This window comes from Esox lucius, chromosome 17 (genome assembly GCF_011004845.1).
Source record: "Esox lucius isolate fEsoLuc1 chromosome 17, fEsoLuc1.pri, whole genome shotgun sequence".
In the NCBI taxonomy this organism is placed as follows: domain Eukaryota; kingdom Metazoa; phylum Chordata; class Actinopteri; order Esociformes; family Esocidae; genus Esox; species Esox lucius.
In genome coordinates this window covers 17,784,371-17,810,587 of record NC_047585.1, presented here as the reverse complement: position 1 = coordinate 17,810,587, position 26,217 = coordinate 17,784,371, and the positions used below count along the sequence as shown (strand labels likewise).

Here is a 26,217-nt window from a genome sequence, read left to right as displayed (position 1 = left end):
CACACAGCTCGTAGGCCGGGGCTACTGTCCAGCCTGCATTGCACGCCTTTTGCAGAACGTGTGCGGTACATAATGGACAGGCACACGCCGAGCAAACATTGACGGGGAAGAACTCCGCGGGTGTGAAATCGTTGGACTCAGTTTTTGTATTAGGGTAAATATGTACACGCCCAAACATATCGTTCTACAGTAACTGTGTGTAATTAAGTTTAGAACTAATTGTACTTAATATGTCACATGGTAACAACTGCACGAAACTGACGACTGTTGCTGAGTTATGTTTCAAACCTGTCGGTGTAGGGAATGACACTACAGTTTGCCCTATTTTAAAGGTAAGAGCTTTGAACGTGAATACGTCTACAAACAAGTGCGCCAGGGGGATATAAATGAAATCTTCGGAATCAGCAAACGAAACAGTCACACCTTGGTTTCACTATTCCGTTCCGTTTTCAGAAATTGTCTCATTTCAGTGGCTGATTGTATTCACTGTTCAGGTACCGTCGTAAAAGTAGAAATCTAGTGTTTACTGGAAAACGTAAATTTACCCAATCGCGTCGCATGGAAATAAGTTCAGAAACGTTTCTAAAATCAACGACCCTCAGTAAGTATAGCGTTAGACGATTTTTTTCAGATACATTGCCTTCGTAAGTATTCAGACCTCTTCGCCTTCTCTACATTTTGTGGTGTAGAGACTTCATTTGTAATTGATTGATATTTATATATATATGTTTTACTAAATATGATTACATATGTTTTTGGATAAAGTGAAGGGGTCTGAATACTTTCAGAGGGCCCTGTTATTGGCCACAACCAGCGCGGGAATGGGCTTCATTCATACATTATGACGCCAGAACGTGTGTTGAAGGGCGACAGAGATCTAAAAAATAAATGTAGTTACGTTTTGTTTCATTTTGCAGAGCCTCCATGTTATAAAGTTTGCTTTAAACAAGTTGTTTTATATGTAGTCACGGTTGTCCTTGTCTTTGAGCTATGTTCCAATTAGCAGATGTATTAATAAATGTGCAATGTGTCAACATTCTCCTTTTTAAAAGACTACCACTCTGCTGGGACAATGCTCCGTTGTGGTTCACAAACTGCAAATCACTAGCGCCCAGCCTGCAGAGCTTTAGAGACAACCCAGCTGTGGTGTGCGTAGAGTTCCTTTCCAACACAAGATCCATCAGTTTTTGTAAAATTCGAAGTAGGCCATTCGAAAATATGCCAGATATGAGGGTTAATATGTTCTAAATTGTGTCAGATATATTTAATGGGTCCAAATGTGCCATAAGGACAAACATTCCCATGCAGGCCCTTCAAGTTGTATTAACTTGTATAGTAGCGAACATTAACTTTTCACTTTCTTTTATTATAGTTTGGCCAATCAAATATGACCTATGCCAGACGCGTCACTAGGATCACAATACATTCGGGGCTTATCCCACCCTCCCGCCCGGGACAGAAAGTACAGGGTTTTGAATGTACACGCGGAAAAATTCGATGTACACGCTAGTGGCCTACACGTCTACATTGTCATAATTCGCGATCGGAATTATAGATGAATAGATCAGGGGCTATTTTTTATTATTGTTATTTTTGTTCCATTTGAGATCCGGGGCTATTCATAAAAGATCCGGGGCCATAGCCCCGGACGCCCAGGGCTAACGACGCCACTGACCTATGCTATACAATTTCCTTTTTTCAGAATCTCTAATCTAAACGTTGAGACAAGTTGTCTGTGATGTAAGAACACGCACTCTCTCCAAAATGCGCTCTCTGGCTTCATCTAATTTGTGCAATTTCATTTGTTTCTTAAATAGGCTATTACTTGAGCATGTGTTATCTGGCCTTTGCACAAATGTCGGTCTATAAAAGCACATGTGGGATGTCTTACTGTAGTGTAGAATAACTACATCAACTCCCACAGCTGCAGAGCTTCTTAAAGTACTTTTTTGTCATCTCACACACAGAAAGTTTTTTTATACTATCCATTGCGATTGTAAATGTCTTTTCAATTCCTTTACAACACTCCTAAACATCAAGTCACGTAACTAATATAACTGATCACATATCTCTGTTAAAGTCGTTATGAAATAGGCTAAAATTGGACTGTGAAAAATAACAACTTCAGAAAATGCAGAAGCACAAACCAGACAACATATGCAGACAAGAGAGATGAAAGCTCAATTAACCTGTCTTGAATTATCTGCAAAGCGTAGCAAATGGGAATGATATGATATTTATTGTTATTATAAGGATATTTTCTTCTTATAATATCATTTTGTCTCACATATTGTCCCACCAATCCTAGATTAATTGCCACCATTCTTTATCCGACTCGGAATAGGACGGTCAAGTACATAACGTTATATCCGACCTAGCTGGATAAAGGCTTGGATGTCTGTTAATCGAATTTTGGATATCTTCAAGACCTCTAATGCAGTGGTTCCCAACCAGGTACTAGGGCCCCTGGGGATACTTGGCCTCTCCACAGGGGGTACTTGAAAACAGTCATGACAGCACAGGCATACAAGTGAAATTAACATGAGGGGTACTTCAGGGGTACTCAGAGCAAAATTCTGTCAGTGGTACAGTAACTGAAAAATTTTGGGAACCACTGCTCTAATGCATTCATTGAAAAAAAGTTTAAAAGGAAAGTTTTGAGTGAGGAACAAAAGCGTTGAATTTGCAGTGGTCTCTTAAATTTGCAGTGGTCTCAAAACCTTCCTTTTCGACTTTTTCTAAAGGAAAGAAAAAGGTGCACTGGTCTCTTAATTTTTTCCAGAGATGTATATCAACAGCTACTTATAAATGCACATGCGTGCGTTGCAGTTTTAAGACGGCCCCTAACTCTCGGCGGAGGAGAGCAACGATTTAGATATTTTTTCATTATAAGGTAAATATGACAACGAATTAGAAAAATGACGGGTGTAACTTGCACGCTATCATCAGAATATGTCACAGAATGGAAATTACGTTTCATTGAAGAGGTGTTAAACAGCTAAATCTGAAACAGAACGCGAACAAAAACGCTTAACATGAAGTAGTATCGATAGCAGGTGCTTCAAATAAACTTTCAAAAACAACTGGCTGAAGTAAGGCTAACTTTAGCTAAGCTAGTTAATACATTGAAAATCCGTACACATTATCATATTTCTTTTTTTTTTCATTAGAAAAAAATTTACCTAGTAGTTTGCTGGACTTTACTTCTGAATTGCTCACATATTCACCAGTCTTTTTTTTTCAAGCTACTGTACTTGCTTATGAATCAACAAGCTGCTTGTGTTTGCAAATGACTTTACTGAGCCAGATTTATTTCTGTCATTATTACATGCTTACAACCATCTTTGAAGAGCTATTTACGTTGACATGCCATTCATCGAAAACCAGCTAAAAATAAACTGGCTTGAACATTCACTGGACCCTTTAAAATGTCATTGCAGACAGTTTACAGAGGTAGGCAACATGGTTTGACCTCGCACCAATTATTTTCTAAGCTAATAATTGGCCATCCAGAATTTATATGTAATTATATAGAGAGTAGAGTCTAAAGTTTGGCACATATTTTTATTTAAAGGAAAAGAAAAACTGGTTAAACAAATCAAAATACATTTATATTTTAGATTCTTCAAAGTTGCTTTGATGACAGTGTAGCACACTCGTGGCATTCTCTAAACCAGCTTCATGAAGTAATCACATGGAATGCTTTTCCAACAGTCTATATGCTGACCACCTGTTGCCTGCAATTCCTACACTCTGTTGTCCAACTTATCCCAAGCCATCTTAACTGGGTTGATGTAGGTTAATTGTGGAGGCTAGATCATCTGATGCAACACCATCACTCTCCTTCTTGGTCAAATAGCCCTTACACAGCCTGGGTTACACACACGTGGCTTTTGGGTCATTGCCCTGTTGAAAAACAAATGACAGTCCCACTAAGTGCAAACCAAATGGGACAGCGTATCACTGCAGAAAGCTGTGGAAGGCATGCTGGTTGAGTGTGTCTTGAATTCTAAATATATCACTGACAGTGTCAACAGCAAAGCACCCCCACACAATCACACCTCCTTCTCCATGCTTCAAATGGGGGACCACACATGCAGAAATCATTATTTCACCCACTCTGGGTCTTACAATGACAGTGCAGTCTTTCAAAGACAGATTCCCACTGGTCTAATGTCCATTTCTCGTGTTTCCTGGCCAGTCTCTTCTCATTGGTTTCCTTCAATAGTGGTTTCTTTGCAGTAATTAGCCTTATTCATGCAGTCTCCTCTTAAGAGTTGATGAGTCTGTTACTTGAACTCTTTGAAGCATTTATTTGGGCTGCAATCTGAGGCTGATAACTCCAATGAACTTACCCTCTGCATCTAAGGTAACTCAGGGTGTTTCATTCCAGTGGAGATATTCATGAGAACTAGTTTTATTATAGCACTGGATGGTTTCTGCAAATGCACTGGAAGACACTTTCAAAGTTCTTGAAATGTTCCATTTAGACAGACCTTCAAGTCTTAAAATAATGACAGACTTCTCTTTGCTTATTTGATTTGATTTTGCCATAATATGGACTACTACAGTACAGAAATATTGATGGTCTTCTATCTACCCACCCTAAACCATTAAGAAGGAAATATATTTCATATATTTACAAGGCCCATCTGTTATTTGAAATGCATTGCAGGTGACTGCCCTCAAGCTGGTTGAAAGAAAGCCAAGCCTGTGCAAAGCTGTCATTAAGGCAAAAGATGGCTACTTTGAAGAATCAAAAATGTAAATGTATTTTGATTTGTTTCACACTTTTTTGGTTACTACATAATTCCATATGAGTTATTTCATAGTTTTAATGTCTTTACTATTATTCTACAGTGTGGAAAATTATAAATCTAAAGAAATACCTTTGAATGAATAGGTGTCACTCGTGCAGGGTATATATGCTATTTAAATGTGCATACAGTGGGGAAAATAAGTATTTGATACACTGCCAATTTTGCAGGTTTTCCCACTTACAAAGCATGTAGAAGTCTGTCATTTTTATCATAGGTGCTCTTCAGCTGTGAGTGACGGAATCTAAAACACAAATCCAGAAAATCTAATTGTATGATTTTTAAGAAATGTATTTGCATTTCATTGCATGACATAAGTATTTGATACATCAGAAAAGCAGAACTTAATATTTGGTACAGAAACCTTTGTTTGCAATTACAGAGATCATACGTACACTCCTCCATACAGACCTTCTCCAGATCCTTCAGGTTTCGGGGCTGTCGCTGGGCAATACACACTCTCAGCTCCCTCCAAAGATTTTCTATTGGGTTCAGGTCTGGAGACTGGCTAGGCCACTCCAGGAACTTAAGATGCTTCTTACGGAGCCACTCCTTAGTTGCCCTGGCTGTGTGTTTCGGGTCGTTGTCATGCTGGAAGACCCAGCCACGACCCATCTTCAATGCTCTTACTGAGGGAAGGAGGTTGTTGGCCAAGATCTCACGGTACATGGCCCCATCCATGCTCCCCCCAATATGGTGCAGTCGTCCTGTCCCCTTTGCAGAAAAGCATCCCCAAAGAATGATGTTTCCACCTCCATGCTTCACGGTTGGGATGTTGTTCTTGGGGTTGTACTCAACCTTCTTCTTCCTCCAAACACAGCAAGTGGAGTTTAGACCAAAAAGCTCTATTTTTGTCTTATCAGACCACAGGACCTTCTCCCATTCCTCCTCTGGATCATCCAGATGGTCATTGGCCAACTTCAGACGAGCCTGGACATGCGCTGGCTTGAGCAGGGGGACCTTGCGTGTGCTGCAGGATTTTAATCCATGACAGCATTGTGTGTTACTAATGGTTTTCTTTGAGACTGTGGTCCCAGCTCTCTTCAGGTCATTGACCAGGTCCTGCCGTGTAGTTCTGGGCTGATCCCTCACCTTCCTCATGATCATTGATGCCCCACGAGGTGAGATCTTGTATGGAGCCCCAGACTGAGGGAGATTGACCGTCATCTTGAACTTCTTCCATTTTCTAATAATTGCGCCAACAGTTGTTGCCTTCTCACCAAGCTGCTTGCCTATTGTCCTGTAGCCCATCCCAGCCTTGTGCAGGTCTACAATTTTATCCCTGATGTCCTTACACGACTCTCTGGTCTTGGCCATTGTGGAGAGGTTGGAGTCTGTTTGACTGAGTGTGTGGACAGGTGTCTTTTATACAGGTAACAAGTTCAAACAGGTGCAGTTAATACAGGTAATGAGTGGAGAACAGGAGGGCTTCTTAAAGACAAACTAACAAGTCTGTGAGAGCCGGAATTCTTACTGGTTGGTAGGTGATCAAATACTTATGTCATGCAATAAAATGGTAATTAATCATTTAAAAAGCATACAATGTGACTTTCTGGATTTCTGTTTTAGATTCCGTCTCTGGCAGTTGAGGTGTACCTATGATAAAAATTACAGACCTCTACATGCTTTTTAAGTAGGAAAACCTGCAAAATTGGCAGTGTATCAAATACTTGTTCTCCCCACTGTATGTGTTGGTGTTTGTCAACTCCCTTATTCCCTGTGTGTTTTTAATTAAGAATTGACACAGAAATATACATTTTCTGTGTCAGTGTCAAACAATGACTTGTTTGCAATTAAAACGTTGCTGTTTACAAATAAGATTGCTTCTGTAATTTATGCATGGTAATCTCAATGTTACCTTTTGTCCCAAAGGGCTGAACCAAAACAATAAAATGTAAGACGCAGGCGCTTCTTGCTACCCATTTGTTGCTCAGTAAACAATTAAACAGTAAACAATTAAGAACTGAATATCTGTATTATGACACCTCAAATATAGGCCAATTTTGCATCATTTTGCATTGTGGCTCAGAGAAATAACTTTGTTTTAATAAAAAAGGCATCATTTAAATGAGCGACCTTGGGGTCAAATTAAATGGTGTCTCTTTGCAAATCCTGTTCTAGAACAATTAAGATGTTCAACATTTAGACTGTGAATAGGCTTGTTTGTAAATAAATTAATAAATTAATCACTTTATGATTTTCCCATTTTTGCCTTTTATGGTTTCTGCTGTTTATTTTAACTGCTGCCACAATAAATCTAATGGTCAAATGTGTATAATATGTTTGTTCAGTCAAGGCCAAAAGTATTGGCACTTTATTTAAATAATTTACTATTTCTTCTAGAATACTGATAAAATTGATAAATATTTTTGTATCCACATATGTATTTCTTTCAAAACAAATTTGAATAATCTACTAAATCTTAGCTTATTCCACAAAGAAATCCTAATGACCTGTTTATAACTTCCTGTTATCAAGAAGTTTAATTCAAGACGAATGTTATCAAGAAGTTTAAGACCCATGCTACCGCAGCCAACTTTTCTTGACATGGCTGCAAGAAAAACGAATGAAAGATTGCAGTGAAGGCTGTTTTGAATGGTTGAAAAAGTGCCTCAATCAAGTCAACCATTACATAAATTCAAGGTGACCTTCAGATAAAAGGTGCGATAGTTTCTACTTGCACCATCCATCACCAACTCAGTGAAAAGGGGTTGCACGTTAGGAGACCCACTGCTGAGAGAGAGCAGACTGCAATTTCCCAAAACACGCTTGAACATGCTTATTATCTTTTTGGGAAAATCTCATGTGAACAGACAGAAGAAAACAGAACAAAATTAAAGCTTTTTGGTAAAGCAAAACGTATTTATGTTTACAGAAAAAATTACACCTTCAATGAAATGAACACCTTCCCCACAGCCAGAGATGGAGTGGTGTTTTGGGATTGAATTGCTGCCTCTGGCACTGCTGCCTTGAATGTATTTATGATATCATGAAATCGGGAGGAGGCATTTCAGAGTGCAAAGTCAAATAGGTTCAGTAATATTAACAGTGAGATGAAGAATTGTTTTGACCAAATACTTTGGTCAACTTCAACTTATATTAAGAGACTAACTTAGTTATTTTAAGGGGGTGCAAGGGCACCAATACCATTGACCATGACTGAGCACTGGCCGTTTTGTTTTGTCTGATTAACCTCGTTGATGCTATTGGACTGAATTCACTTTTATAGTTTTAGGCCTGTAAAAGAGTTTTGATGTGTCTTTTCCACCTTCTAATCATGGCATGGGCTAATTTGTTTGTTAGAAATCTATCACATTAGCTTGAATATCAGAGAGACAAAGAATCATGTTGTTTTGCAAGACACAAAATCTGCCTAACTCTGAGGAATAAATGGTTGTAGGTTTTAAACATTGAATGTCAATGTTAAAAAAAGTAAAGAAATGTATATACTATTATTACTGTTTTATTACTGTTATTACTGTTATAATTGTTAACCGAGTAATACGAAATCTTAACAAAGTAAACAAATGTATATACTTTTGACATTTCAGTCATTTAAGAAAACCTTTTTCCCAACTAATTTACAGTTAGGTGATTTTTGTCACGTTTATAATATTTCCTCACCTGAATGAAGGAAACTGTGATAAATATTTTCTAATGGAAAATCACAGATTTGAAATGGTAATGGATATTATTTGAATTCCTGTAAGGTCAAATTTAAGTGTAAAAGTGTTGAATTAAGTGTCTGTCTGTTTTTCTGTTTGCTGTAGGCTTTCTGTGTGTACCATCTTCATCTCTGTTCTCTTCAGTCCTGCCCCTGCATTGCTTGTGCTCTCTCCGCTATAAGGCGCCCTCTTTCTTTTCTATTTTGTGTTCATTGTGGTCACAATGTCCAATACACCTTCATCTAGGTATGCTTCCGCTATATCAGCACTGTCTATCAGCATACCTGCTGTTAACGGCACCCCATCCAATGTCCCTGAACCACCTCTCACCCCCAAACCACTCCTTACACCCCAACCACACACTGCACCGAAACCACTCCCCACCCCCAAATCCATTATCCCTAAACAACCGCATTCCATCAAACAACCTCATGCTGCCAGTCCAGCCCCTTCACCTGAGATTTTGGGATCAGATGATGAGGAACAGGAGAATCCATCTGATTACTGCATAGGTATTTCACCAGCATGTAATATCACCAAATAACAGTACAATGTGAAGTCCTCAAACAGTTTGTTGTTGATTGAAATAAGTTCCCCTGTTTATTGTAGGTGGGTACTATCCGGTGGAAATTGGAGAAATATTCATTGACCGTTACCAGGTGGTTAAGAAGCTCGGCTGGGGACATTTCTCCACTGTGTGGTTAGGCTGGGACATGGAGTAAGCATGATAGTTATACCTAAACCGTTTTTGACATCCGGTTTCATGTTGTGATTGCGAAAGCTGAAGCAAGTCATTCTCATTGCTTGTTTCTATCTGCAGGAAGAGGCGATTTGTGGCACTGAAAGTGGTAAAAAGCGCCCCAACCTTCACAGAGACGGCTTTAGATGAGATTAAGCTTCTGAAATGTGTTAGTATGACCACATTTCATTCTCTGCTTTTTAGGTCTTTTTCACTATATTAACTCAACCATAGACAATGATATTAGATACTGTTCATATTATTCACCGCGCAATGGTAATCATTTAAAGCAGTGTTTTTCAACCCAGCTCCTCGAGGCACACCGCCCTGCATGTTTTAGATCTCTCCCTACTCTATCACACCTGATTCAAATGATCAGCTCATTATCAAGTCCTTGACGAGCTACATCAGGTATGTTTGGGCAGAGAGAGATCTCAAACATGCAGGGTGGTGTGCCTCGAGAAGCTGGGTTGAAAAACACTGCTTTAAAGTCATGTTTACTCCCGATGTATGAACTGCTTGTCTATTGCTTTTAGGTACGGGACAGTGATCCATCTGACCCTAAACGAGACACAGTTGTGCAGCTCATCGAAGACTTCAAAGTCTCTGGAATCAATGGAGAGCGTATCCTTTCAAAAAGCCTCCCATGCCTCCTTTTTGTCACGCCTCAAATGTTAAATTTCACATTTGAGAGAACCCAGTTTCTCCTTGACTCATGGACGTTTCAGATGTATGCATGGTCCTGGAAGTGCTAGGTCATCAGCTGCTGAAGTGGATAATCAAGTCCAACTACACAGGCCTCCCCCTGCCCTGCGTTAGGAGCATCCTCACACAGGTGCTGTCATCCCTTGTCATCCCCAGATCTTCTCCCTGCAATTGTATTATCCAATGCAACTTTCTTTGAACAGATGATCTCCTTTTGTGTAGTCCCTGATGTCATGTAGCCAGTATATCACCCCTGTCGTCTCATATCACAGGTTCTCCAGGGCTTAGATTACTTGCACACTAAATGCAAGATTATCCACACAGACATCAAGCCAGAGAACATCCTCTTGAGAGTGGATGATGATTACATCCAGGAGCTAGCAGCCAACACCAAGTTATGGGAGCTGCCAGTGGCACCCGCTCCCACAAGCTCTTCAGGTAAGGATTTATCTCTATTCCATGTTAAACTGTCATTAGGTATACAGTGGACATAAAAAGTCTACACACCCCTGTTAAAATGCCAGGTTCTTGTGATGTAAAAGAATGAGACAAAGATAAATCATGTCAGAACTTTTTCCACCTTTAATGTGACCCATAACGTGAACAATTCAGTTGAAAAACAAACTGAAATCTTTGAGGGGAAAACATTTTCAACTCACAATAACCTGGTTGCAAAAGTGTGCACACCCTTAAACTAATACTTTGTTGAAGCACCTTTTGTTTTTATTACAGCACTCAGTCTTTTTGGGCATGAGTCTATTAGCTTGGCACATCTTTACGTGGCAATATTTGCCCACTCTTCTTTGCAAAAGTGCTCCAAATCTGTCAGATTGCAAGGACAATCTCTTGTGCACAGCCCTCTTCAGATCACCCCACAGATGTTCAATTGGATTCAGGTCTGGGCTCTGGCTGGGCCATTCCAAAACTTTAATCTTTTTCTGGTGAAGCCATGCATTTGTGGATTTGAATGTGTGCTTTGGGTCATTGTCATGCAGAAAGGTGAACTTCATCTTCAGCTTTCAAACGGACATCTCAAGATTTTGTGCCAAAACTGCCTGGTATTTGGAACTGTTCATAATTCCCTCCACCCTGACTAAGGCCCCGGTTCCAGCTAAAGAAAAACAGCCCCAAAGCATGATGCTGCTACCACCATGCTTCACTGTGGGTATGGTGTTCTTTGGGTGATGTGCAGTGTTGGTTTTGCGCTAAACATACCTTTTAGAATTATGGCCAAAAAGTTCAACCTTTTGTTTCTGCAAACTTCAGCCGGGCTTGGATGTTTTTCTTTGTAAGCAAAGGCTTCTGTCTTGCCACCCTACCCCATAGCCCATTCATATGAAGAATACGAGCACACAGCCAGTACTTGCCAGAAATTCCTGCAGTTACTTTAATGTTGCTGTAGGCCTCTTGGAAGCCTCCCTGAGGAGTTTTCTTCTCGTCTTTTCATCAATTTTGGAGGGATGTCCAGTTCTTGGTAATGTCTCTGTTGTGCCATATTTTCTCCACTTGATGATGACTGTCTTCACTGAGTTCCATGGTATATCTAATGCTTTGGAAATTCTTTTATACACTTCTCCTGACTGATTTCTTTCAACAATGAGATCCCTCTGATGCTTTGGAAGCTCTCTGCCGACCATGGCTTTTGCTCTGTGATGCAACTTTTGCTCTGTAATGCAATTTGTCAGGAAAATCCTACTAGAGAAGTTGAACTTAATCTGTGATTAATCAGTCACTTTAAATGATGGCAGGTGTGTAATGACTTCTATTTAACATGAGTTTGAATATGATTGGTTAATTCTGAACACAGCCACATCCCCAGTTATAAGAGGTTGTGCACACTTATGCAACCAGGTTATTGTAAGGTTTTTATTTTTCATTTTTCCCCCTCAAAGATTTCAGTTTGTTCTTCAATTGAATTGTTCACATTATAGGTCACGTTAAAAGTGGAAAAAGTTCTGACATGATTTATCGTTGTCTCATTCTTTTCCATCACAAGAACCTGGCATTTTAACGGGTGTGTAGACTTTTTATATCCACAGTATATCACCGTCAAAGTTCACTTACAGTCACTGATCTGGTTTATAGATGGAGGTAAATAGAAATGGAAAAGATGCAGTAACAGCGCTGAATATTAACAGTAGATGTTTATACAATAGTATGTATCTTTGAGTGTTTTTGAATTTCTTTATGATTTTATTTCCTTCTCTATTGTGCTCTGCTATTCTCTTCCTCTACTGCTGACACCAGGAAACACCAGTCTGAGGGAAAAGCAGGTAGCTATCACAATCAACTGTATTGTTGACCCATTCTCTCAAAGCAAAAGTAACAATTGCTAATAAAAACTGGGTAAACATATTTAATAACTCATCTGTCAATTCTCTCAATTCTATCTCTCCTATCACAACTTGGGTATTAGATTATGTCAAACCTGTTAGGGAAGTTGACTGTGGCTTTCCAGACTCTGGGGGTTTGGGTAAGATGACCTTGGCATTGTGAGTGTGTGCTGACTTACTGCATCTTGGTCCTTCTGGATGAAAGAATTGATCTGTTGATCTAAAGTGCTATGTTTTATAATTTGTTTAATTAATAATGTTATTAATAGTTATTTTGCAGGTCTTCAAATTTTGAAAGGGCAGATTGCATTCAGCCATTAACAAATCTAACATTCTAACACAGTGCTTTTCTCAGTGACAATAACAAGGAATAATTTAAGCTGCAAGCACCATTTAGCGGGTTTCAGTATTAAGCTGTTACTAGCCAGATTGCAATTTTTTTTCAATAGGACAGCAACTCATGCCCAAAGCTCCAAACAACATGGCATGTATGTTTTTTCCTTTTCACTAGTATCTTCACATGGCCAAGTGGAAACATCATTCATATATCAAGTCTCAACACTGACCATGTGCACCAATAGTAATCACACTTAGGATCGGTTATTTGATACTATAGAAGTAGCATTTGAAGCACTCTTCACAAATTCAGAGTTGCCCATAGAACATTGAAGAAACCAATGAGTCGTAATGGCAAATTTGTTCCTAAAATGGATACTGCCTTTTGACTGAGACATTGGAATACTGTGCCACAGAATATCATGCTAAACTTCAAGACTCCATGGTTAGCATCAGCTAATCATATAGACTATTAACTTGCAATGCAATCATCAAAAATACTAACTGACGTCGTATTTAGACATTCAGCAATTTCTGTCTTCAGGTCCACATCCTAGTCCCTTTATTGTTATGCGATGTCTTCTGCGTTTTCTCATGCAGTATTGTACATGAAGCACAACGCGTTTCTTGTAAATGTTTTGGCAATATGGAAAAGTACTGTAATGTCAGACTATAGTAGCCTAAAGCTAGGTTTCATATAAATTGACGTAAATGTTATTAACAGGGGGTAGGTAGTTAGATAGTACCTAGCTAGATAACAGGGGTGGGTATTGGCAAGTACATTCCAATACAATATACTGTCAGATCTGAAAGGAACCCAAACGCAGACTGGATGAGTGCGGTGAAAATCAATTTAATATGAGGGTTGTCGTGGGCAAGCAGAGGTTCGGTACACGGGCTGGCGGCTGAGGTACAGACAGGGAGTAAGCAGAGTAGTCGTGGTCAAGCAGAGGTTCGGTACACGGGCTGGCGGCAGAGGTACAGACAGGGAGTAGGCAGAGTAGTCTTGGACAGGCAGGAGGTCGATACACGGGCTGGTAAAGGTTGTCAGGAGATTCGGATGTGGATCAACGATCCGGCAGGGACGGTTCGTCAGGGCTCCTCAGATATACAGCCGGTGATGAGTCAAGCGGGAACAGGTGTGTGATTGGGGATAGGGAACAGCTGGTACCGGCTCTATTCAAAAGAGTGACGCCACGCCCCTTAATGCGTTGCCCTGACAACCTGGAGCAACCCAAGACAGAGCACCTCAGGGAAGGGAGGACATGACAGTACCCCCCGCCGACGGACGCGCCCCGGGCGGACCACCCGGCGCACCAGGATGGCGCAGGTAAAAGGCGCGCAGCAACCCGGGGTCCAGGATCTGGCGCCGAGGCAACCAACACCGCTCCTCCGGCCCGTACCCCTCCCAATCAACAAGGTACTGGAAGCCCCGCCCCCGCCGGCGGGCCTCCAGGATCCGGCGCACCGTGTAGACAGGACCCCCATCGACCCACCGAGGGGGGGGCGGACGAGGAGGAGGAGGCAGCAGAGGACTGAGGAGGACCGGCTTCAAGCAGGACACGTGAAACGCAGGATGGACCCTGAGGGACCGAGGCAACTTGAGCCGAACCACTGCGGGGTTGATGATCTTACCAACCACAAAGGGGCCGATGTATCTGGGCGACAACTTCTTGGAGTCGGTCTTCAGTGGCAGGTTCTTGGTCGAGAGCCATACCTTATCACCCACGGCGTAGGCGGGTGCTGGGATGCGGTGGCGGTTGGCATGCCGTTGGTACTGACCCGCCGCACGGAGAAGTGCCGCCCGGGCCCTATGCCAGGTCCGGTGGCAGCGGCGTATGTGATGCTGGACGGATGGAACGGCCAGGTCCTTCTCATGGGAGGGAAACAGAGGCGGCTGATAGCCATAGAGACACTGGAAGGGGGACATACCTGTGGCGGCCGTAGGGAGAGTGTTGTGGGCATATTCCAGACCAGACAACGTAACGTGGCTTGCAGCACCGTCGGGCGTACGGCGTCAGGGACAAAGAGGCGGTCAGGAGGACCGCTGCCCGGACCCGGGTCGGTCCGAAGAGCAGCTAGCACATCCTCCTCCACCTTCCAAAGCACTGCCCCGATTACGCGTCCCTCGGGCACAATGGTGTCGACCGGAGTGTCGGCATCCTCCCTTTCCTCAGTGAATGCGCGAGACAGAGCATCAGGCTTCACATTCCGGGAGCCGGGCCTGTAGGACAGCGTGAAATTAAAACGTTCAAAGAACAAAGCCCACCTGGCCTGACGGGAATTGAGGCGTTTTGCCGTTCTCACGTATTCCAGGTTTTTGTGGTCCGTCCATACCACAAACGGATGCTCCGCCCCCTCCAACCAATGCCGCCATTCCTCCAAGGCAAGCTTAACGGCGAGCAGCTCCCGATTGCCCACGTCGTAATTAGCTTCTGCGGGGGAAAGCCGACGAGACAAAAATGCACAAGGGTGAAGCTTACCGTCCTCGGCTGTTCGTTGGGATAGGACAGCCCCCGCCCCCACGTCCGATGCGTCTACCTCCACCACGAATTGCCGGGACGGGTCAGGTTGGGACAGCACGGGTGCCGTGGTGAACCGGTTCTTGAGATCCCGAAATGCTAGTTCGGCCTCAGGGGTCCAGACGAAGGACCTGGCGCTGGAGGTGAGAGCGGTTAGGGGGGCAGCCACACGACTGTAGTTCCGGATGAAACGTCGGTAAAAGTTGGCAAACCCCAAGAATCGCTGCAGTTGTTTCCTGGTCTCAGGTCTTGGCCACTCCAGCACAGCATCAACTTTTGTTTTATCCATCCTCACCTGTCCCTTTGACACAACGTATCCCAGAAAGGTGACGGTGCGGGCATGGAATTCGCACTTCTCTGCCTTACAGAAAAGCTTATTCTCCAGGAGTCGCTGGAGGACCTGCCGGACGTGCTGGACGTGTTCGGCAGGTGTTTTGGAGAATATCAGGATGTCGTCCAGGTAGACGAACACAAAACGCCCCAGCATGTCCCCCAGCATGTCGTTAACCAGGCATTGGAACACTGCAGGCGCGTTGGTCAATCCGAAGGGCATAACCAAATATTCAAAGTGGCCAAGGGGGGTGTTGAATCCCGTCAACCATTCATCCCCCTCCCTGATCCTGACCAAATGGTAGGCGTTACGCAGGTCCAATTTGGTGAAGACTGCTGACTCCTGGAGCAGGTCGAAGGCAGTGTTCATCAGGGGCAAGGGGTATTTGTTCCTCACGGTGATGTTATTCAGCCCTCTGTAGTCAATGCAAGGCCTAAGGCCTCCATCCTTCTTGCCTACGAAAAAGAACCCTGCGCCCAGGGGGGATGAGGAGGGACGGATGAGCCCGGCTTCCAGGGATTCCCGGATGTATTTTTCCTGCGCCTCCCTTTCAGCCTTGGAAATGCTGTACAGACGGCCTCGAGGGTAGGTGACGCCGGGCAGTAGTTCAATTGCGCAGTCATAGGGTCGGTGAGGAGGAAGAGAGAGAGCCTGTTGTTTGCTGAATACTTCGCTCAAATCGTGGTACTCTGCGGGAACTCGGGACAGATCTGGGGGCTGTGCATCTTTCCCCGGCGGGCGCTTTGACGGGGGACAAGCCGACCGGAGGCATTCGGAGTAACACGCCGTGCCCCAGGCGGTCACCTTTCCTGCCCTCCAATCGATGGTTGGGTTGTGGCGTACTAACCAGGTGTGCCCCAGGATCAAGGGGATCCGGGGGGAGTGGATGACAAGGAACCCGATGTCCTCAAGATGGTTGCCGGATAAACGGAGACGCACGGGCCTGGTCCTGTGCGTAACCCGTGCCAATAACCGGCCATCCAAGGTGGTTGCGTCAATGACCTCCTCCAAACGGACAGTCGATAGCCCCAGCTGTTCCACCAATGTGGCGTCGATGAAGCTGTCGTCAGCACCGGAATCAATCAGGGCCTGGTATTGGCACGTGTGGCCACCGACGGTAAGGGTTGCGTGGAAGAGTGTGCGTGGTTTGTGGCCTGGGAGGTCGTTGTTCGTGTGGCTCGCTAGGACGCCTCCTATGTCTAGCGAGCCCGTCGGTTTGACGGCCGCTGGGGACAGGAGGCGAGGTAATGACCCAAACGACCGCAGTACAGACAGCTGTTGCGGTCCCTCCGTCGCTGTTGTTCTTCCTTGTCTATGTGGTAGCGCCCCAACTGCATCGGTTCGGGTTCCGCCGGCGTCGCCTCCCTCTCCATGCCCGGAACTGCTGGTGGGCCGTTACGCCTCTCCTCTTCGGGGTGTCTGGAGAGTGGTTGCAGGGGACGGCCGCCCCGCTTTCTTTCTCTCCTCCGTTCCCTGATCCGATTGTCCACCCGCATGGCCAGGGAAATAGTGTCATCCAATCCCATGGTCTCGATATATGAGAGGAGTTCGTCCTTAAGTTGTTCACTGAGGCCGTTGTAGAACCCAGCTTGCAGTGCTTCTCCATTCCATCCGCTTTCCTCAGCCAGCGTACAGAATTCAACTGCATACTCCGCCACGCTGCGGACCCCCTGATGGAGCGAGTACAGCCGTTTGGAGGCATCCCTGCCACGGACTGGGTGGTCGAACACTTTCCTCATCTCGCTTGTGAAGTCGCTGTAGGTCTGGGTGTACGGACTCTGTCGTTCCCAGATGGCTGACGCCCATTTCAGCGCGTCGCCTCGGAGTAGGCCTATCACAAAGGCGATCCTGGACTTCTCCGTGGGGTAGGTGCGGGGTTGTTGATCGAATACGAGGCCGCATTGCAACAGAAAGGAACGACAGAGCCCCATGTCTCCGTCATATCTTTCGGGCGTGGGAACCCATGGTTCCCTATCAGGGCATGGAGCAGGTGCTGGCGCCGGGGGTTCTGGTGCGGGTGCTGAAGCAGGGGCCGGAGGCTCGGCGGATGCATTGAGTCGCTCCTGGATAGCCGCCACGCTGGTAGACAGGCTTTGCAGGCCAGTCATTATCTCCTGAAGCGAGGTGCTGTGGTGTCCTAATAGGGTGCCCTGCATCGACACAGCCTGACGGACGGCATCCAGATCCGCTGGGTTCATGATGGCCGGATCGTTCTGTCAGATCTGAAAGGAACCCAAACGCAGACTGGATGAGTGCGGTGAAAATCAATTTAATATGAGGGTTGTCGTGGGCAAGCAGAGGTTCGGTACACGGGCTGGCGGCGGAGGTACAGACAGGGAGTAGGCAGAGCAGTCTTGGACAGGCAGGAGGTCGATACACGGGCTGGTAAAGGTAGTCAGGAGATTCCTACAAACACAGGGAAACAGAATTAGCAGGATCGACACGCAAGTATCTCAGGGATTTGGTTGTGAGCCGTGACACATACGGATGTGGATCAACGATCCGGCAGGGACGGTTCGTCAGGGCTCCTCAGATATACAGCCGGTGATGAGTCAAGCGGGAACAGGTGTGTGATTGGGGATAGGGAACAGCTGGTACCGGCTCTATTCAAAAGAGTGACGCCACACCCCTTAATGCGTTGCCCTGACAACCTGGAGCAACCCAAGACAGAGCACCTCAGGGAAGGGAGGACATGACATATACAGTCATGGCCAAAAGTGTTGGCACCGTTGAAATTATTCCAGAAAATCAAGTATTTCTCACAGAAAAGTATTGCATTAACACATGTTTTGCTATACACATGTGTATTCCCTTTGTGTGTATTGGAACAAAACAAAAAAAAGAAGGAAAAAAAGCTAATTGGACATAATTCCACACAAAACCCCAAAAATGGGCTGGACAAAATTCTTGGCACCCTTTCAAAATTGTTGATAAATAAGATTGTTTCAAGCATGTGATGCTCCTTTAAAATCACCTGGGGCAAGTAACAGGTGTGGGCAATATAAAAATCACACCTGAAAGCAGATAAAAAGGAGAGAAGTTGACTTAGTCTGTGCATTGTGTGTCTGTGTGTACCACACTAAGCATGGACAACAGAAAGAGGAGAAGAGAACTGTCTGAGGACCTGAGAACCAAAATTGTGGAAAAACATCAACAATCTCCATCTCCAGAGATCTAGATCTCTTCCTTTGTCCACAGTGTGCAGCATTATCAAGAAGTTTGCAACCCATGGCACTGTAGCTAATCTCCCTGGACGTGGACGGAAGAGAAAAATTGAGGAAAGGTTGCAACGCAGGATAGTCCTGATGGTGGATAAGCAGCCCCAAACAAGTTCCAAAGAAATTCAAGCTGTCCTGCAGGCTCAGGGTGCATCAGTGTCAGCACGAACTATCCGTCGACATTTGAATGAAATGAAACACTATGGCAGGAGAACCAGGAGGACCCCACTGCTGACACAGAGACATAAAAAAGCAAGACTACAGTTTGCCAAAATGTACTTGAGTAAGCCAAAATCCTTCTGGGAAAACGTCTTGAGGACAGATGAGACCAAGATAGAGCTTTTTGGTAAAGCACATCATTCTACTGTTTACCGAAAACGGAATGAAGCCTACAAAGAAAGGAACACAGTACCTACAGTCAAATATGGTGGAGGATTTTGGGTCGCAATGTAGGGCCCAGTGTCAAAAAACTGGGTTTGCGTCCGAGATTGTGGGTCTTCCAGCAGGACAATGACCCAAAACATACTTCAAAAAGCACACAGAAATGGATGGCAACAAAGCGCTGGAGAGTTCTGAAGTCGCCAGCAATGAGTCCAGATCTACACTCACCTAAAGGATTATTAGGAACACCTGTTCAATTTCTCATTAATGCAATTATCTAATCAACCAATCACATGGCAGTTGCTTCAATGCATTTAGGGGTGTGGCAAGACAATCTCCTGAACTCCAAACTGAATGTCAGAATGGGAAAGAAAGGTGATTTAAGCAATTTTGAGTGTGGCATGGTTGTTGTTGCCAGACGGGCCGCTCTGAGTATTTCACAATCTGCTCAGTTACTGGGATTTTCACGCACAACCATTTCTAGGGTTTACAAAGAATGGTGTGAAAAGGGAAAAACATCCAGTATGCGGCAGTCCTGTGGGCGAAAATGCCTTGTTGATGCTAGAGGTCAGAGGAGAATGTGCCGACTGATTCAAGCTGATAGAAGAGCAACTTTGACTGAAATAACCACTCGTTATAACCGAGGTATGCAGCAAAGCATTTGTGAAGCCACAACACGCATAACCTTGAGGCGGATGGGCTACAACAGCAGAAGACCCCACCGCGTACCATCTCATCTCCACTACAAATGTACCCATCCTCTGATGGCTACTTCCAGCAGGATAATGCACCATGTCACAAAGCTCGAATCATTTCAAATTGGTTTCTTGAACATGACAACGAGTTCACTGTACTGAAATGACCCCCACAGTCACCAGATCTCAACCCAATAGAGCATCTTTGGGATGTGGTGGAACGGGAGCTTCGTGCCCTGGATGTGCATCCCACAAATCTCCATCAACTGCAAGATGCTATCCTATCAATATGGGCCAACATTTCTAAAGAATGCTTTCAGCACCTTGTTGAATCAATGCCATGTAGAATTAAGGCAGTTCTAAAGGCAAAAGGGGGTCAAACACAGTATTAGTATGGTGTTCCTAATAATCCTTTAGGTGAGTGAATGTACGAAGTAGAATTATTACACCATTATTCTTATAGCAGCTATGTGCATATATAGTCACCGGCCACATCATTAGGTACACCTTGCTAATACCAGGTTGGACACCCTTTTGCCTTCAGAACAGCCTTAATTCTTTATGACACTGGCGTAGCAATGGTGACACTGGGCCGGCGTGCAAGCTGTCTTTACACTCACCCCCACATCAGATCAAACAATTTTGGTGTGGTATATACACATGTGAAGCCGATCCAGGCGTAGAACAACCTCACAGCCAATGTCTGACTAAGACAGCCACATAGAACAATACTACATACAATAAATAAAATATTTATCATAGAGGCCAAGCATGGGCCCCCACCCAATAGCTACGCCAGTGCTTCATGACATAGATTCAACAAGGTGCTGGAAACTGAGGCCTCGTTTGTCATAGAGGACATCATTCTCTGGAAACGACACAAGCCTCAGCACAAGGTTTCAGCATAAATTTCCCAGTGTACCCTAAATATAATATAATATAAAAATCTGTACATTTTGACAGGGAGTATCAGCACTGGGTTGTTGACTAGCAAAGCATAGCATAGCATAGCTTCCAACCCTGGACTGAATTGACTGAAAATGGATGTTGATTCCTAGCCCTGTCTAGCCTGTATAGAATTTACACTATGGGCATAAGGCTTCTGATTTGGAAATGCAGGAATGGTCAAGTGGGGGCGACATTGTCAGTGCATTTGATAATGAAGCCAGTGATTGCTGTGCTCCATTTGAACAGATAAATCCATGAACTTTATCCAATCTGTGTTCTGAAAATAGTCCTGTGATTTAGCATCGGCTTCATCTGACCACATTCTCATATATCCCCTAACTCGTTAAAAGAGAGGGTGGAGCATTCTGGTTCTGCTCCTCGTTTTAACATCTCAACACAAATAGGACCTAAGACTTAGTCTAACAGCTAACCTTATATTTTCCTTCTCTGTGTGTTATTTTATATTTGTATTATCATTAACCTGCATATTAACTGCATTTCTGAAGAAGAAGATGCAATATCTAAAGGACTACTTACATTGTGTTTGAGGATCCATTTAGTTTAAATACACATTTGCAGTTCTAGTGAAATTGTTTGCCGTGATTCAATGTTTTACTCATGAAAAGTAATTGTAGTGCATGAAAAAGGAATTTACTATTCTCATACAGGAAATGTGCCAAATTTCCTGTTGAAATTTAAAATAACTTGAATACATTTGCATACAGCAACCTTCTGCATCAACGACATGTGTGCTAAAATATGTTTAGCCAATAAATTCCTGTTACTATTCCCATAGACCGGGAAGGTGTCCAGGATGCCAAAGGCCAGGTTATCGAGGAAGGAGAAGAAACATCAACACCCGCAGCAGGACGAGGACACTTTAGTTGAGAATCAGAAGAGGGAGAAACTTCATATTTCATTCCGTAATGACATCACCACATGCAGCACCCCTACTTCCTCCTTCCCTCAGCCTTCAGGTCCTGTGCATACAGCATGGAGACGGACCCTGCTGCATGAAGAAGCCCCAGGCTCTGACAGCAAGGAGTCAGCATTGTCACCAATGGAGGATGCAGCCTGTTTGACTACAGTGTCTCTCTGCCCTAGACAATCTGTAGTGTTACATAACTCAGCCCAGAAAGACAGCCAGCCTTCATCATCGTCACATGGTGAGTTTTGTTCCGGAGCCGGCTGAATAGTACAGTAGATTGTCACAGCATATTTCCATGTAGTGAATGGTGCCTTTGGAAAATATTCAGTGCCCTTTGTTTTCTCCACATCTTGTTGTGTAATAGACTTAATTTATTATTGCTTAAAAATATTGTTTTCCATCAATTTACTCACAATGCCCCATTATGAAAAATTTTCAAACAGAAATATCTCATGTACATAAGTATTTATATACTTTACCATAACACTCCAAATTGAATTCAGATGCATCCTGTGTCTTTTAATCATCCTTGTGATGTCTTCAGTTAGAGTCCAACAAATTCATTTGATTGTACATTTGTAGAAAGGCACACACGTCCATTTAAGCATCCACACTAGGCAGTGCATGTCAGAGCAGAAACCAAGCCAAGTCCAAGGAAATCTACGTGGAGATAGAATTGTTGAAGCATAGATCTGGTGGAGGTTATAAAAAAATAGCTGAAGCCTTAAAAGTTCCCAGGAGTAGAGTGGGCTCCATCATTGTGAAATGGAAGAAGTGGTAGCTCCAAGACTCTTTCGTTGATATTGTATGTGTGGACTGATGTATTAAACTTTTCCAGAGGCACATTTCAAAATACCTGTCTAGTCGTCCTATTTAGTGATTTGCAATACTGTATATCATCATCATCATCATCATCATCATCATCTTCTTCCGCTTATCCGGGGCCGGGTCGCGGGGGCAGCAGTCTAAGCAGGGATGCCCAGACTTCCCTCTCCCCAGACACTTCCTCTAGCTCTTCCGGGGGGACACCGAGGCGTTCCCAGGCCAGCCGGGAGACATAGTCCCTCCAGCGTGTCCTAGGTCTTCCCCGGGGTCTCCTCCCGGTGGGACGGGACCGGAACACCTTCCCAGGAAGGCGTTCCGGAGGCATCCGAAACAGATGCCCAAGCCACCTCAGCTGACCCCTCTCGATGTGGAGGAGCAGCGGCTGTAGCCGATAGTCCTTCTCCATGGCCTCACCGAACTCCTCCCAGGCCCGAGTTTTTGCCTCCACAACCACCCGGGCTGCAGTCCGCTTGGCCTGTCGGTACCCGTCAGCTGCCTCAGGAGTCCCACAAGCCAACCAGGCCTGATAGGACTCCTTCTTCAGCTTGACGGCATCCCTTACTTCCGGTGTCCACCACCGGGTTCGGGGATTGGCGCCTCGACAGGCACCGGAGACCTTACGGCCACAGCTCCGAGCGGCCGCTTCGACAATGGCGGTGGAGAACATGGTCCACTCGAACTCAATATCTCCAGCCTCCCTCGGGATCCAGTCGAAGCTCTGCCGGAGGTGGGAGTTAAAGATCTCTCTGACAGGAGACTCGGCCAGACGTTCCCAGCAGACCCTTACAGTACGCTTGGGCCTGCCGAGTCTGTCCAGCTTCCTCCCCCGCCATCGGATCCAACTCACCACCAGGTGGTGATCAGTTGACAGCTCCGCCCCTCTCTTCACCCGAGTGTCCAAGACATACGGCCACAGGTCAGATGAAACGACAACAAAGTCGATCATCGACCTGCGGCCTAGGGTGTCCTGGTGCCACGTGCACTGATGGACACCCTTATGCTTGAACATGGTGTTCGTTATGGACAAACTGTGACTAGCACAGAAGTCCAAGAACTGAACACCGCTCGGGTTCAGATCAGGGGGGCCGTTCCTCCCAATCACGCCCCTCCAGGTGTCACTGTCGTTGCCCACGTGGGCTTTGAAGTCCCCCAGTAGAACGATAGAGTCCCCAGTCGGAGCACTTTCCAGCACCCCTCCCAGAGACTCCAAGAAGGTCGGGTACTCTGCACTGCCGTTCGGCCCGTAGGCACAAACAACAGTGAGAGACCTATCCCCAACCCGTAGGCGCAGGGAAACGACCCTCTCGTTCACCGGGGTAAACTCCAACACATGGCGGCAGAGCTGGGGAGCTATAAGCAAACCCACACCAGCCCGCCGCCTCTCACCATGGGCAACTCCAGAGTGGTGAAGAGTCCATCCTCTCTCAAGGAGTGTGGTTCCAGAGCCCAAGCCGTGCGTAGAGGTGATCCCGACTACCTCTAGTCGGAACCTCTCAACCTCACGCACGATCTCAGGCTCCTTCCCCGCCAGCGAGGTGACGTTCCACGTCCCTAGAGCTAGTTTCCGTGTCCAGGGATCGGGTTGTCTAGGCCCCCGCCTTCGACTGCCGCCCGATCCTCTATGCACCGGCCCCTTATGGTCCCTCCTGTGGGTGGTGAGCCCACGGGAGGGCGGCCCCATGTCGCTCGTTCGGGCTGGGCCCGGCCGGGCCCCATGGGGAAAGGCCCGGCCACCAGGCGCTCGCGAACGAGCCCCAACCCACGGGCCTGGCTCCAGGGTGGGGCCCCGGCTGCGCCATGCCGGGCGACGTCACAGGACACAAATTATTTTTCATCATTAAGGGGTTTTAGAATACTGTATAGAATCTCATTATTCAGTAACATAATATGGTACCTCATTTATATTTTCTTTCAGGCTTAAGGGAAACAGATCTGCTGGTGAATCTTCTGAAGCCACAGAACGCTGATAAAATCAAGATCAAGATTGCAGATCTGGGCAATGCCTGCTGGGTAGTGAGTGACTGTCTGACTACATACAGTACTTTGAGTAAATATACAGTACTGGTCAAAAGATTGGACATACCTGCCTACAGTATGTGCTTGAGACATTTTAAAGGATCAAGAAATAGCAGATTGTATATATGGGTAAGCCTTCATCTCTGTTTCACTCCAGCAAAAACACTTCACCGAGGACATCCAGACCTGCCAGTATCGATCTGTGGAGGTTCTGATTGGGGCTGACTATGGAACTCCTGCAGACATCTGGAGCACAGCCTGCATGGTGAGACCCAGGGAACACCACATTTACTCCAGTGGTAATGGGGACTGAGGATGATGGGGACTGTGGAAGATGGGGACAATCAATAATGCCCGATACTAAATAGTCCTACGTTTCTATTCAGGCCTTTGAACTGGCTACTGGAGAGTATCTGTTTGAACCACATTCAGGGGACAACTTCTCCCGAGATGAAGGTAAAGCATTATCCGTTCTCCTCCCAACCTTGTGTTTTTCCTGGCGATTGTTCTACATTGTATTAAATGCTATGTTTCCCATCAGATCACATCGCTCACATAATTGAGTTGCTGGGACCTCTACCGTCACAGTTTGCCCTCTCAGGGAGAAACTCCCGGAAATATTTCAATCACAAAGGTATATCTGTTTACAGTGAATTGTTACATACATAGGGTTGGCCAGCCAACAGTCATGTACAAAATATAAAAAAATTTATTTTACAGATTTACAAATGGTCAGTTTTATTTTTTTGTACAAATTTATCCCACCATAAAACGGGCACCATACAGAACTTTATTTTGAGTGTCAGTTTTGTCAAATTAAACGGCATTTTTTTATTGTACATAAGTAGTAAAATTAGAGAATTGATAAGATCATTTTAATTCATATTTTGGTGAAAAGTTTAATTTTTACTCAAAATATCAAATGGCCTTTACATATCCTATTCAGTCAGTCCTTGGTGCACTAATGTAGTGCCTTCCCTTCTGTTTAATCTCAGGGCAGCTGCGGCACATCTCCAGGCTAAAACCATGGAGTTTGTGTGAGATCCTGCTGGACAAGTATGAGTGGTCGCGGGAGCAGGCAGCCCAATTTAGTGCTTTTCTACTCACCATGCTAGAGCCCCTCCCAGAGAGGAGAGCAACCGCTGCCCAGTGTCTGAAACATCCCTGGATCTCCTCATAGACATTAAACCATTGCCCAGTGTCTGAAACATCCCTGGATCTCCTCATAGACATTAAACCATTGCCCAGTGTCTGAAACATCTCTGGATCTCCTCATAGACATTAAACAGTTGCCCAGTGTCTGAAACATCCCTGGATCTCCTCATAGACATTAAACCATTGCCCAGTGTCTGAAACATCCCTGGATCTCCTCATAGACATTAAACAGTTGCCCAGTGTCTGAAACATCCCTGGATCTCCAATTAGATATTAAACCATTGCCCAGTGTCTGAAACAACCCTGGATCTCCTCATAGACATTATACTTGTAGCCTGGTAGACTATTGTCTGTACTTTAAATGCATAAACCCTCAGACTATTTTAGTTAATTAAATATAGGTAATAGTATCCTTAATTAGGTTATACAGTTAAGGAAACGTTTAACATATATTTACCGACTATTATCAGGTGTTCCCTAATTGTGTATAGTTTGTTGGGAACGTACATGAGCTTACACGTGTAGTATAGGATAGGATCTAACTTGCTCATTTGAAAATGAACCCATTTATCTCAATGGACGGATGTAATTTGCTATTTGTTA

The 26,217-nt window shown here is 44.7% G+C and overlaps 1 protein-coding gene across 5 annotated transcripts; it reads left to right on the top strand.

Annotated features, from left to right (window-relative positions):
* Positions 1–53: 53 nt before the first annotated feature.
* LOC105017377 (SRSF protein kinase 2) lies at positions 54–26,142 on the top strand. Of its 5 annotated transcripts, none has more exons than XM_013138386.4 (15): positions 54–154; positions 8,588–8,994; positions 9,092–9,200; positions 9,303–9,390; positions 9,758–9,845; positions 9,950–10,056; positions 10,199–10,364; positions 12,174–12,199; positions 12,343–12,399; positions 21,487–21,856; positions 24,359–24,453; positions 24,617–24,724; positions 24,846–24,915; positions 25,001–25,093; positions 25,455–26,142. In XM_013138386.4, the coding sequence occupies exons 2-15, from the start codon at positions 8,706–8,708 to the stop codon at positions 25,637–25,639; spliced, it is 1,851 nt and encodes a 616-aa protein (XP_012993840.2). In that variant the 5' UTR covers positions 54–154; positions 8,588–8,705; the 3' UTR covers positions 25,640–26,142. The 5 variants fall into 5 exon arrangements, with proteins under 5 accessions (XP_012993840.2, XP_012993838.2, XP_012993841.1 ...); XM_013138384.4 differs by having other exon boundaries at positions 24,359–24,456; XM_034287448.1 differs by lacking the exon at positions 54–154 and adding an exon at positions 2,743–2,893 and having other exon boundaries at positions 24,359–24,456.
* Positions 26,143–26,217: the final 75 nt, after the last annotated feature.

Excerpts from the sequence above, each read along its gene's own strand:
- LOC105017377 (XM_013138384.4), top strand. The coding sequence starts at position 8,706 with ATGTCCAATACACCTTCATCTAGGTATGCTTCCGCTATATCAGCACTG. Across the intron at positions 9,391-9,757 it reads AGATTAAGCTTCTGAAATGT|GTACGGGACAGTGATCCATC; the intron begins GTTAGTATGACC and ends TATTGCTTTTAG. Across the intron at positions 9,846-9,949 it reads CTCTGGAATCAATGGAGAGC|ATGTATGCATGGTCCTGGAA; the intron begins GTATCCTTTCAA and ends TGGACGTTTCAG.